Genomic DNA, 14,883 nt, shown 5'->3' on the forward strand with positions numbered 1-14,883 from the left:
GTGGAATGCAAATCAGTTTGACCTAAACTGAGTCCCCTTTATATAAAAAGAGAGTAGCTGCAGCATTTAGCATGGGGAAATATCTTGTTTGAGAATAGAAAAGTTCACAAAACACCATAACTTGATCTGATCTCTCTGTAATGTAACTTATAGTGAGCAGTTGTTGTAGATCATATGTGATTAATGTGCACAGCTGAGCTAACACCAACAGTGATGTCTGAGATAGGGTCCATGTGTAATACAGAAAGGTGGGAGGATGAGTTCAACACAGTAAAACCTGTAACCATTAGGCCTTTCAGCCAAGTGTATTCAAAATCCTTCCATTTTAAGACATCACATCTCCTTTATCTTCTTTAACTTACCTCCTTAAAGATATCCTGTTTATCCAGACTCAGTGGTCTCCTGGTGCTGTTAATGAACCTGGTATCCCACTGGCATCTGACTATTCATTTTCCTCACGCTTTTATAGTAAGACTCCAGTTATACAAGTAGTGATTCACTCAACATGAGGTGTATTTTGTTACAGCTATGACGCCTCTCATGGATTGGTTCAGGATGTTTTTGTTTTTCAGACCTGCTTATTAGGAGAAATTATGGATTTCAGTTCTAGTTGGAGCATTGGCTACTATGTACATGGATCACATTATTCTTGATGAGAAATTAGACTCTGACTTTGTACCTGATCCATGTACCATTGTTCTTTCATGACCTCTGGCTTGGGACCATCTTTCCATTCCTCCTCCACTGTTTCTATCCTATTTACACAGTGACCTCTGTGTGGTGTCGATTATCTCTCATGATGCTTGTGCACTATGGGACCAAAATCTCACAGGTAGCCTGTAGGCTTTTCTGTAGCACAAAATAACTCATTTGTACTTAACGCTGCCCTAAACATATAATATTTTAGGTGAACAGCTTCAAGCACCTCAGAAGAGATCAGTCTCTTCTTCAGTGAAGGTTACTAGACTCCCAAATAAGCATAGTTAGGACCTGAAGTGTTTCTGTAGTAGGGAACACAGGACTTTGGGTGTCATGTTGAAGATAGTCTGCTGGATGATCCCACGCTGGGCTGCAGGATGGGCTCCATTGCAGAAACAGTGCTGTGTCTGGGCTAGGGAGCTTCAGAAAGGCATAACTGCACCATCTCCCTGATTTGTCTCTACCATCTTACCAGAATTACCAGAATTGCATGCCTGACTTACATCAGTTGTTCAAATTAAAAACTTGGCTGCAGCGGCTTAGTTATGCTTATTTGCTCCTTAGTTAGAGAGCTTCTAGAAAGGAGTGCCTTGGTTAGGGAAATATATCAGTCAGGAAGGGCTATTGAGCAAAGAACTGTATTTGATCTGCCTTAGTTCAGGCTACACTGCTAAGAAGTCTGTCAAGTTACTGACAGAATCATTCTTTACAACTGTCAGCCCTTATCCATACTCTAGAAAGATCATTAATAAGACTAAAATGGAGTATCTGTCACTCTTGTGCTAACACATGGTGTACTTCCCATAAATACTGTTCAAAGTGACTTGGGTCCAGTTTAGTGTTTGCTTCAGAGGATAGTAAAACTTTATTACCTTTGAGTTTTGTCACTGCTATAAGCTTTTTCAAAAAGTTGTATCATGCATTCATAATAAGAAAGCCACATGTATTTTCTTGTTACTTACTGTCAGGATGCAGCAGAGAAATGATAAAATAATGAAAGGTAGGAAGATAAGCAAATGTCTACCACATTTTAATTGCAAAGCTAATAAAATTAGTTTGACATAACTGAAAATCTCTTGCCGTTACACTCAGAATCAATGGGAAAATATGGATAGAAAAAAATCAAGACAAATGATGTGTTTCTTTAAGGAACTGTTTTATAAACATTTGGTTTATTAAGTTTAACCTGCTTAACTGAATACTGCACTCCTCTGAAACTGCATACTGGTGCAAAACAGTCTGAAGAGCATCTAAGCATCCTCTTTAACTGTAATGACTTTGTAAAACCCAGTTGATTTTATAATTTGTTAGCTGATGACTTTTCCAGTCCTATAGTCATGTTTCTTTACTCCTTTTTATAACATTATGGTTAATTTCTGAGTCCCACAGAAATTGTAGTTTGATTTTTTTTCCTTCTTCTTCCTTTTAATTTCTCTTATGACTAAAGGTAAATAGAAGATGCATATTTTTTGTGTTTTCAAATTACTGTAACTATTTTCATCTTGCAGTCTGCTCCAGTTTCTGATTAAGATTGTTTCTTGACATTTAGATTTGAATGTTAATGCTATCACACTTCTTTATTTTTGCCGATTGGCACTAAATGATATTTATTTCTATGGATATATATTCTTTTATGGTGGTAATTTACAAACCTCCTAGGTAGATTAACCTGCAAAAGTGGTGGTATTAGTATCAAAACATGTTTCTGGCACTTAGATAAATAAAGATTACATGGCCTAAAGTCCTGAACCTAATACTGTGAAACCTAAGTTTGAAATACTTCATCTAGACACTAAAGGTGAAATTTCAAAGCTCAGAAGAAAAGCAGCTTAATTCTGGAAACATGTTTTCAGAATTTCATTTGGTCTGAGGCTGGAATTGATGCAGTTTGTAAAAAATAAGTTGCTTTTTATACTTATAAAATATGATTTTGGGATGTGCTACCTTGATAAGCGTTTATTTCAAAGCATTCTTTAGACACATAACTAAATGAGCTGTGCAATGAGTGACTCAGGTAAGAGTCAGTTCCTGGTACATCTCCATTGATTTTCCTTGTTCTCTCTTACTTTACAAGAAGAGAAGAATCGGATCTCAACTGTGTGAGATGCAAAGAAAACCATATTTCAGTGCTACCTCTTTCATTTTTAAAATATACCAGCTCTGATTCCCTCTGTTTCGCAGCTTGTGCAGTCACTTCCACAATGAGTGATGGGATGCAAAATGTTTCCATTAGCTCAGATCAAGCTCTAATTTAAGCAAAAATGGTTTAGAAATCAATACTATTTTATGATGGAGTTCAGATAGAGCTTCAGTAAGCACAAGGCACAGACATATGATGGGAAGACTGAACTGTGAGAACTGGCATATTAAAATAAGCCTAGTTTTTACTAAAATCCAGTATTAAATTGTGTGTCTACATGGTGATTGTTTATGAAAGCACAACTATATAGTAATTATATTGTTATGCTGCATACTCTCCATTGATGTTACTTTAAAAGTTGCTTAAGAAAAAGGCAGCTTTTTTTTTGGAGCTGTCAGACAAACTTAGCTCTCAGGTTTGATGACACATCTGCTGGTATCTTGATTTCTGACTACATGTTCCAAGATCATATTTTCTTTTCTGCTTTCATGGATTTCTTAAGTTTCTCAAACATGTCTTACATGTTTAAATTCTCATAACAGATTTGGTTTGTCCTTGGGAAATGCAAAAGTGCATTTAAAAGGTGATGGATAATGACAGAAAAAATCCCGCATTTCAAATGTTGAGTTTGCTTTAAAAAACCCCAAATGTTCTAAATATTTTAACAGCCCCAGCCTTTTCACTCTTCTTTCCTCACCCCACTGGCAATTCAAATCTTCTTTACTTTGAAACAAAAGGAATATCTAGAGAAGTAATGAAACTCTCTTATATAAAGGGACTAAAAGATTAAGCAATTGAAGGAAGAGATTTCTAGCACATTGAAAACAATCTATTTTTCAGTACATTACCCCAAGCATTCTGGTGGTAACAAAGCAGTGACCCTAAAAAGGAAGCAATTTTATTCCACCAGCCTGTTGAAATGCTCTGATACTGTTGAAGGAAATGCCGCATTTCCTAAGGAAGCATTAGGAATAGAACTATAACCGTTTGACTAATGATGAATGTATAGGAGGAAACTCATCATGTTTCTGAAGGTATTGATAAGAAGTATATTCTCAGTCTTAGAGGGGAAAAGTGTTAGAGGGAAAATACAGACCAGCTATGCAGAGCATATATAGAGCAGCTAAATGTAACAAGCTGCTCTGTGAAACAGAGATATTAGCCCATCTCTAGACAACCCAGGTCAGGAACCAGAAGTAGTCTGAAATCTCCAAGTTGTTTTGTCTTTGCTGATGTAGTGTCTCAAGTTAGCTAATGTAAGTTAACTAATTAAGCAACTGTGGTTGGTGACTCACAGAGCTTATTTCTCAGGATACATATTATTAGCTTCATAGACTTTTAATGTAGCATTAAAGATCTGTAACTCCCATCAAGTTTGGTTGCACTAGTGATCTGGGATGTTGTGGCATTATTTGTGCATATCCCCTCTTCCTTAATCTGAGTTGGACTCTGCTATGTCAAAAAAATGAAATCTTAATTACCTATTAAACAATTTTGAAAGAAAGCAACTTCATTAGATTTCAAACAGTCTATAATGAAACCTAAAAAGTGAGGGAAATGTTTTTGTTGAGCACTAGCTGTGTAACTAAACTCTTATTTTTCAGGCATCCACAGCTCAATGAATAATAATTTATTAGTCTCATAGACTTGAGAGTCCTTCAATTTTCACTTATCAAATGAAGAGATGGGTGCATAATCTTAAACACAGCTATAGACTTTTCACATATGAAACTTTTAACAATGACAGCTAATTGATTATAGCTTATTTAACCCAAAAAGTAAAAATGACTTAAGCTTTTGCATCACACCATCATGCTTTCCTATAAAACATTTTTCTCTTTCTCCCAAACATCTAAGGAGTGTGGGATCTTCAGCTAGATGAGTCTTCAGGTTGGGTCCTCAACATCTTTATCCGATTTTCCAGCCTCTCCATCCATTCGTTTCTGAGCCTAAGGACAGAAACATGGATCAGCTTGTCTCCATTTTTTTACAGGGAACAGATTTAACACTCAGGTTTCCCACCAAGTGCTATCCCTCGGTGCTTTTCCCCAGTTGTCATGCAAACTGTACTGCCGCTTAGAGTGCTTTGCTGGATGGCATTTCAGCACTAGTTCTTAAATTCTGATGAGGGCTCACCTGAGCTTTGTGGTCTATCTCCAGCCGCAGTGTGACCTCTCCCAAGTGGCTCTACATGCCAGAGTGGCTGGCCATCCCCACCGGAGATGGCCTGCTGCCACCTACTGGGTACTGTCACATGATGTATCGCCCACCCTGTCCTCACAAATGCTTTTCAAAAATTACTCCATATTGCTTCCTGACTATTCCACTATTTGGCTTGGAAGTGCTGTGCATGGTGAAACATCTTTTGAATTCATAGCACAGACCTTTAGGTGATAGGTGTCACTTTGGGGCTTTTTTGATAGTGTCTAGGTACCACAGAAAGATTGCCTTAAATAGAAAAGGTGGGAATTTCACAGCTAAGAAGTTGAGAAGTTGAAATTAGGTTAGTTGCAAATGGATAAAAAGTGCTAGATACTAATTCTGGGATGCATTGAGAAGACACTGGCCAGCAGATTAAGGGAGGTTCTATTCCCACTCTGTTCTGCCCTGGTGAAGCCCCATCTCAAGTATTTTGTTTGGTTCTGGGCTCCTCAGCTTAAGAGAGACAGGGAACTTTTGGAAAGGGTCCAGCTCAGGGCCACCAAGATGATCAAGGGACTGGAACATCTCTCTTGTGAGGAAAGGCTGTGAGATCTGGGGCTGTTTAGCCTAAAAAAGAGAAGACTAAGCTTATTAACACTTAAAAGTATTTAAAAGGTGTATGTCAGGAAGATGGGGAGGTACTTTTTTCTGTTGTTTCCAGTGACAGTGCAAGGGGTAATGGACATAAGACGGAACATAGAGTCCCACTTAAACATAAGGAAAAAAAAAATTAATGTAAGGGTGAGAGAGCCCTGGCATAGACTGTCCTGGGAATTTGTGCAGTCTCTTTCTCTGAGGCTTTCAAAATCCACCTGAACGCATTCCTGAGTGACCTGATTGGGGTGAATCTGCCTTAGCATCAGGGTTGGACTAGATGATCTCTAGACATCCTTTCCAACCCCTACCATTCCATGATTCTATGATTCTAATTGCAGTTTTCCTCCATCCAGTGTTATTGATGCAAGGCTAATTTTTTGCTAATTTTGGTCTAATTTTTTCAAACATTAATCCAAATAAAGGTATGAAGGACATCTTGAAAAATTGCTTTCTCATTGAAGGATCTGAAGCTAAACCAGACATTTTTCTATGTGCCTTCAACTTATGGAGACTTCACATGAAGCAAAACTCTACTGATTTGCAACAGACTGATCTTTCTCAGTGTGGCTGATTAAGCCATATATGACTAACTGAGGTAAATATGACTATGGCTGATAGTAGTCTTGCTCAGTTATTACACTTGGATTGTCTGATTTATGATGGATTTACCTTATGTGAATTAAACCATCTTAATTAATTCAAATTATGTTCATGTGAAAAAAAAGGCCACAAGCAAAGAAGGTGGACCAGGCACACATCTGTGCTTGCTCTGCTGTGAACATAAGCCTTGATGTTTAAGACAAGCCTGCATTGCTTGATGTTGTCCTGATGACTTCAGAAAGTTCCACAGTTTGGACCCATTTATGGATTGAAAGTGATTTTCTTCTCTTATCATGTGAAGCTATAGCTTAGACACATTAGTATTAGCATGCCAATTAGGGAAATTTTATTATTTTCTAAAAAATGTAAGAAAAATACTTTCAACTGTCACTTCATGACTTGTACAGAGCGGTCCCTTTTTTAAAAAAAGTAGAATCACAACACAATCTCAATTAAGCTTTCTGGATGCAAACTACCCACTTTGTCAGAGCACTTCTTTGCTGACGTTCTTTTTCAATTTGCAGATATCGCGTTTGTTGTTCAATAGTCTTCTCCCAGAAGTTCCTCAGGTCACTAGTTTCGCATCCTCGCACTTCGTGACGTATGTATTGGCTATTCATTTTCTACAAAGGAGAAATTTAAAACAATCATATGATGAGTTATTGGTTCTGCATCTGTTTTTGTGATTAAAGCACACTCTTACTGTTTTTTATTTTCACAATATTAGGGTCACACAGCCTTTTTTTTTGGTTCTTGTTTTTTCTATAGGGTCAGGATAACAGTGGGCATGGCTCACTAGTTAAGCTTTTCATTTTTAGCTATTACACTTGAGGAAGTTCTGCCTGCAGTGATTTGAATTCTTACTTGTTCACTTTGAATACCTCTCACTTCCACCTGCCTCTGACCCTTAAGCTCACAATGCAAGGCAGTTCTAATTTATTCTGTAGCTCAATGATTAAGACACATTTTACTTCTCTCATACATGGAAAAGAAATATAAGAATTGCCAGATATAGTGTGATATTTTTACCACTTTTTTTCACTTTAGTGAAATGACAAAGCAATCATTGTAGATGAAGATTAAAAGCAATAAAGAAATAGAACTGTGGTGATTTGCTGTTAATCCTAACACGTACCGTAGCTTCATCTGGAAACGAAGAAAATACATAAAAAGTATGTACATAATTTTTTAAGACACTGACTTGTGAAAGCTACTTTACTTATTAAATATTTCTCCTTCTTCTGCAATCTTCAAAATAGAGTAAATATAATTGAATATATTTATACATCTGTTCCCATTCTATACTTTTTATGTCATGTTATCTTAAAAATACACTTTTGAGTGAACTTTATTCTAGGAAAAGTATATCTGTCTCAGGGTGGCTCTTCATGGACTAACAGTCAAGCCCCTGTATCCAACATTACAGTCAGAAAATCATATAATTACTTTAAAACTTCATTAAATATTCAATGAGTATATCCATGCTGCCTTCCAAATTGCTGTGTGGTTTTGCATGAACATGCCATTATAATATTTTCCAGAACATTTAACTTTTTTAACAAGTATTTAGGACTCTCTCATGTGTTGTTGACTTCATGGCAACTATTTGTGATTTATTTTAATCAGAGCCATAGAGAGCTAGAAAACAAGCCCCTCAAGGCTACCTTGGAAAAGCTTAGGGAAACTGCTGCCATTTCCCTGACAGGCATTGTGAGAAAAACAGAATTGGGAACTAGTAATCTTTAGATAATTTTATTTGGAGATTTGTCTTTTTTGTGAAAACCTGTGAAGCACATTGTAAAGACTCTGTGAGCAGAGAACAGAGGCAACCCTTACGAAGAGGTCTCTCTCCTGCTGCTATATCCTTGTGGCTACCCTGTGTTTTCCTGTAAAACCTCCATCAGCTCATGGCCTCCAAATGATAAAAGCACAGTATTTGAGGCTTATTTTTGCAAAAGAAATTTGCTACTTTTTTCAGGTTTTGAGCAAATTATAGCTGGATGTGCAAGTGTTGGCATCAATCTGTAATGTGATTTGCAAGTACAGCTGAATGCCTCCAGCTCTGCTAGGGAATAACCAGTTACAGGTCAAAAGTTCTCTTAATAAGAACCTGTGTTTTCATATATATGTATTCATATCAATTCCCACCAAAATCTCCTGTCCCATGTAGTAAATATTATCCTTCTAAACTTTTTGTGTACTAGTGATTATCTTAAAATGTATGAAAAAGACACAATAATGTCCATCTGGGTCAGAGTAATGGACTTTCCACTCCAGAAATTAATCTCTGAGAACAGCAATATTTCTGAAGACCAGCAAGCAAAAATCCCAGGTATCCCTAAGCCTCCAAAACAAACTGCCAGGAAACAATGTCTTCTGATTACTTTAATCAGAAGTGATCTCAAAGCATAATTACTTAATCCTTCTAAATGATTGTTTAATATACTGTGGATGTGTCTTTCCAAATATACATGAGGGTGAATATCTCTCCCGAATAAGGCAAAGTTGAGGGACTCGTTGCTATAAGGTATAAACGAGCCCAAGTGGATCCTTTAGTGTTTTCAAATGCTCTGCCTCCTGGTCTGATGTCATATATTCTTGGTACTGGCTTAAATGTATGTTATAAATATGTCTCTCCAACATCCCTCCCCACAACAAAAAATCCCCAGGAAAAGATTTTAAATACAGTAAAGGAGAAGTTGATAAATAGTTTTTTATGTATGGTACACCTGGTGCTGGCAGTGTTTAGAATACTGTTAGAAGGCTATTGAGCACCCAAAGTGTGTATAGTACTACACAGTACAGATTTAGGTGCTTTTTTTGAGTAGAGGGAATTAATACTTTTCTCTCTCTGTTATCTGTGAAATTTTCTTTGTGTGTGTTTGCTTAGGCACACGAAGAACATTGCCCAAGCTTGTCCTTTCCTAATGTTTTATTTGTGTTAATGTATGGATAGCTTGAAGTTGAATTTTCCCTTGCTCAGCCTTTAACCTTCCTCTTTATTTTCTTTCTGCCTAATACTGATGAACACTCAAATATGTGTCAAAGCAACTGAACTTAGAATTTCTGCATAATTATTTTACTGATAAACACCAATGTGTCAATTTGCCTGGGTTTGCTTCTCTGAACTGTGGGATTATCCTACCTTAAAGTACTTTTCATTTCAGTCCTCTATTTGAACCTATTCGTGCTGTGATTGTAGGAACTGCATGATAACTTTGCTAAACCACCTTGTTTCTTTTGCCTTTATGAATTATGTGCATAGGTGCTTGAATCCATCTCCGTCCTGGCATCTATTTCAAAAGTGTTGACAGAAAGCTTCAGTTCTGTGAGGGCAATCAGGGATATCAAGCCGAGTCTATCAGTGTTTCACTTGTCCTAATATAAAGTTTCAGTGTTAAGATCTCCTCAGTGATGGAAAATCTTTATTTTCCCCTCCTACTTCAGCTTTGTTTTAGAGGAGAGTAGCAGGAATTAAGCCTGTATTGTGGCTTTGCTCCAGTAGTTATCACTTGTATACAGTTTATATTCAATTGGCAAAAAGGACCTCATTTAACACGGAAACAGAAGAATGTTGTAACAATTGGGCAGAAATATACTGTTAAAGTGTAACAACACTCTTATAAATCTTGCAGTTAGGTCTGACTTAAACTACCCTGCAACAGCTAGGACTAAATGCAGCTTTATTTAAGTCTCTAGTGACAATCTTTCAAGAGGACAACAGTGAGAAACTCTTTCTGGTAATCATCATTGACAGAACTCTGGTTGCAAGCTGGTGAACAAAAGTAGCTGCTCTCAAATAAAAGGAATTGCTGAGTAAACTTCAGGAAGGTTTTATTTTGCCAAACATGAAGATGATTGTTTATTTTAAATTTAATAATTTTACAGCAGGGCTATATTATTAAGACTCAATTTGCTAAAGGATATCTAAGAAAGGTAAGGAAGCTGTGACACTACTACTGTTATCTCAAACTCAGAAATTATGTTGGTAGAACGAAAGAAGAATGTAAGATCAATTCAATGTGACATTTTCACTTTTTTGATAAATAAAAAAATCAATCGTTTGAGACTGGAACTCACTGGTTCTATGAGAAACCATTGCTATGAAAAGAAACATACCATTTCACAGACAGAACTGGAAGTCACAAGTTTCTTAGCTAGAAAATGGTAAATAAAGTGTGGGGGTATTTTTCCTGTAGTAGCACACAAATTGTTATTTTAAAGTTTGGGTTTTTTTTTAATTTACAAAGAATCTACTTGAGTCAAGAGAGGTATTTTTTCCTCCTTGTTCTTCTTGCACAGTACAATCAGAGTTTTTAGAGATCACCTAGTCCAACTGCCTTGCCAAAGCATGTCCAGCTAGATAAGGTCACAGAGGAACACGTCCAGGTGAGTTTTGAAAATAATACAGTATTTTATTAATCTATCTTTTCATGGACATTTCTTGTGGACTGTGTTTATTATATGATTGCATTAGATTGATAAAAAATTGCATGATGCGTAGGAGAGTAGACTGTCTGTGCTAATGCTTTAAAAGAATAAGAAATCTGCTTTGGTTTTGGAAAACTGGACTAGCAATCATAGCCATGATTTCTCTCTTTTTCCTGGGATCTTGGTCCATTATTTATCTTCTGCTCTGTAGCTGGCAGCAATTCACATCTCAAAAGGCTGATTAATGTTAGCTTTGAGATCCTGCCTGGACAAGCACACCAGTTTCAAGCCTAAGTGATGTCTCAGACCCTGGGTCGATCTCTCCAGTAATGAATGTTAGGATATGAGTAAATGGGCCCAGGTTGCACCAGGAGAGGTTCAGATTGGACATTAGGAAGAACTTTTTCACTTAGAGGGTTATTAAGCGTTGTAATGGGCTGCCCAGGGAGGTGGTGCAGTAACCATCCCTAGAGTTATTTAAAAGATACATAGATGAGGTGCTGTGGGATGTGGTTTAGTTTAGTGCTGGGCCTGACAGCGTGAGATTAGTTATTGGACTTGATGATCTTAAAGATCTTTTCCAATCTTAATGATTCTATGGTGAGGAAGCATTTTAATTCAATCCCCTGTACCATTTTGTTTGTGTGATGGGTCACGTAATGCACTCTGTCTCATGAATGGTCTTGGTGCCACTCATGAGAAATATGGGTAAAGGTTTCTCACAGCAACTTTGGACTGCCTCGCCTGTGTTCAAGATACAGAGCCACACCTCTTGAAGCTAGTCTGGAGAACCAGCCTGGGAATGGGGGACAACTGGTACAGTCTTCTGATATGGTTTTGTGGTACATGCAGGTCCCTAACACTGTGCTGATCTCTTTAAAAATTCATGTGTAAATCGTCAGCAAAAATGTGTGGCTTTGCATGTATGTACTATTCCACTTCCATTTTCTCTTCAGCATTGCAGCTATGAAGCTGTGCTTTTCTTTTGTAAACGATATGATCTGGAGTTTGCAATGAAATAAGAGAATTTTAGCCAAGGGATTATTTTGCTAGCAGTATCTCCTAGTTTGACAGAATTTGAAGTACATGATCTGACTGGCATGTGCACTCAGTCAGAGTTTGTTCTTTGCATATAAACTCCAGTCAAATTAATTGGACTTTTCCATGTGATGGGAATTTTCTGTATACAAAACTGACAAACATACTGAGGTGACAGTAATACTAGTAGGAGTTACCTGTGTGCATGAGTTACATATGTGCATCTAGTAAATCAATTCCAACATGCAAGTTAAGCAATTTTAACATGCAAGTTGAAACATTTCCACTCAGACACTATGCACCAGTCTCTGTTCAATTATTCTCCTTGTTCCTAATTGCAACAGTTCATTATTGCTTTTCTATGAAAAGCTGATGTATCTGAGTCTATTTTTTTTGGATCTGGAGAATAACTCTTCTTGAAATGTTTTGGACTGTTACAAAGTTCAGACCTTTTCTCCTATGATACCTTTATGACAAAGAAATATATTAGGGCAGGCTGGTGGTAACTATGTGGTTTTTGCATCTCATATTGACACAGTGTCAGTGTCAATGCCTTTGAACACTATGCACTGTGTTTCCTTCTGTCCTCCTTTTCTATTGGGTCTCACTTCTTTTTACCTGTTATCACTCTTCCCTGGATACCAGATACCTGAATTATTGGATTACCAAAGTGGAGGGAACTAGTTCACTACCTTGCTTTTCTGTGTCAGAGGGCTCAGCTGAAGGTTAAAATTCTTCAAAACTTTTGACCAAAACACTTCAGGAATAAACAGTTTCATTTCCCTACAGGTCATCCTTTCAAGTGTTGCTACCCTAGTTCTCCTATGCCTATTTATTTTTTTAGCTACTTATTATCTTCCACTCTGTGGTTCTCACTGATTCTTCTCTTTCAGCCTACAACCAAGGACTTCCATGAGATGTTTCTTTGCTTTTCCCTTCTCTGACTCCATGTCTGCCCTCTTCAACTCCCATGCCAGCTCCTCAGTCTAACCTGACTGACTCACACCTCTGCTTTCAAATATCTTTCTGGATGATTTCCTCAGCTCTGTTGTTCCCTCTGGAAAATGTCTCTGATTCTTGCTGGAGCTGAATTTCTTCCCAACTGCTCATGCTGATCTTACCAAACTTCCCCTGGAGCATCTTTTCAGCACCCCTCTGCTCCTCAGCTTCTCCCTCTCTGCACCTGGCTCACTGTAGTGGTGGTCTGTGCTCTCAAACATCCTGTCACCAGCACACAAAAACAGAAGTGTTGTGACAGTCACACAGAGATGAGCATCAAGTGAACAGCCATCCAAAAGCATAGTGCAATACAGAATGTTCAAATATCTTTCCTGAACTTTCCATAAGTTTGTCCAACTCTTACTGGCTTTTAATTTTCCACATTTAAGACATATTTAAAGAATCTATTCTTCACTCATATGATATACTGTTGTTGATCACTAAATTTTCCCCACTGCCAGGTATATTTGAAGCCTGATCCTATGAACTGCAGAATTCATAAGACCGAACGTATAACATACTTTAACATTTATTAGTAAAAAGTTTTAGAAATTATTCATTTTGCTCTTTGATTTTTGAGTACAGGAGGACTTGATAGTCTTGGATCAAAAAAGATAAATCCTTCTGGGGGCTCATGTTCTTCATTAGATCATTTATTTCTGACAAAATACTCAAGACAAGATGATCTTGATTCATGTGAAGGTGTCTATAATTTAATTGAGCAGCCTCTTAGTTGCAGATTGTTGTTAAAAAAACCTTTGCAAGCAGAGGGTGTGTGTAAACTGGGCTACCATTTAGCCCATCAACTGAGAATATAGAGCCACATCTTCTGGTGTTTTATTCAGAGCTGTGGCATGGAAATTGCCCGTACATATTTTTTCTGTATCAATGCTACTCAGCTTCCTTAGAATGCTGCTAAACTGGGCAGTCTTCCCTGGCATTTTCCTCACACTCTCATCTTTCCTAGAACATGCTTTTGTGAGAATTAGAGAACTAGTGCATTTCTTGTTGACCTTATTATGAAAAACTTGCTACAAAAAACGAATACTTACTTACCTTTGGAGCTGGACTCTTACTGCAAATAAATCCTCTGTGTGACACAAACAAATGAGGAATACTACTACTGCAGCCCTGTCTTCTCCAATGTCACAGGGCAGTAATGAAATGCATCCCTCGGTACTTTTTATTTGAAGTGAGGGTAACATAAATCCTTCATCATATCAAGGCTATTTTGAACAGAACAAGCAGTGAGATAAGATCATTTAATGAACTTTGCAGCCCCCTGCCTGAGATGACCATGAAACACAGGGCCCCTTGAGAGCATGCATCCCTCCCACACTGGCAGATACCTCAGAGAGCATGACTTGGCAAGTGCTGAGAATTTTCTTTAAAATGCATGCTAGTATTATCCATTTTAATATTCCTCCTGTGAAGCCTGAAAAATTCCAGCTACTATCTTAGCTGTAGTGAAGACTGAAATGGTGTGACAAATCACACTTGGTTTTGCATTACAGGGTGACTTACAGAAGTATGCAGTACTTTGGAGCTGTTAATCTAAGGATGTGTGTTTGATTACGACCTATCACACAATCTGTTCTGTTCAAGGCAGTCGTCACAGGAATTGCCTCTTTAGTTAACATTAACTGACAAAATATGTTAAACCAGCACTAGTTTTTCTATTCGGAGTTGTTATAACTATTACAGATGAGCACTTCTGTTTTCACATTCCATTTTCCAAGGAAAATATTTTGTAGGTTTGGTTGATGACAGATGTATGCTCTGATCTCAGTTTTCATTAAATCCATCTACATTGCTAATATACCATATGTGACTGCTGGCTTAAGTAGTATTTATACCATTGCTGATTATTTTAACCTTCCTTTGTTGTAATTTTTCAGACTCCAAATAGCACAAGCAGCAGCCATTAAATGGATGCTTTCTGTAGTTCATATTTCTGCAGTCAGCTCTACAGCTGAAAACCCTGGGCAAAACCTAGCGCTGCTAGGTTTTCTTTTCTCTGTAAAGAAAAATCTAAACTCTTTCCAAATACAGAGCAGTCTGTTTAACTCCTTAAAAACATTAAAATAGTAACTTTCTGCAGTGTTGTCCCTCTTCATATCATAGGAAACTACAGAAAATGACTCTTCCCTGTACAGATATGAAATAACAAAAGTAAT

The 14,883-nt window shown here is 37.4% G+C and overlaps 1 protein-coding gene across 1 annotated transcript; it reads right to left on the minus strand.

Moving 5' to 3' along the window:
• Positions 1–4,709: 4,709 nt before the first annotated feature.
• Positions 4,710–6,858, minus strand: FAM240A (family with sequence similarity 240 member A). Its single transcript, XM_010196701.1, has 2 exons — positions 6,719–6,858; positions 4,710–4,788 (listed from the first exon to the last, which is right to left on the minus strand). The coding sequence occupies exons 1-2, from the start codon at positions 6,856–6,858 to the stop codon at positions 4,710–4,712; spliced, it is 219 nt and encodes a 72-aa protein (XP_010195003.1).
• Positions 6,859–14,883: the final 8,025 nt, after the last annotated feature.

Source organism: Colius striatus, chromosome Z (genome assembly GCF_028858725.1).
Source record: "Colius striatus isolate bColStr4 chromosome Z, bColStr4.1.hap1, whole genome shotgun sequence".
NCBI classification, from domain to species: domain Eukaryota; kingdom Metazoa; phylum Chordata; class Aves; order Coliiformes; family Coliidae; genus Colius; species Colius striatus.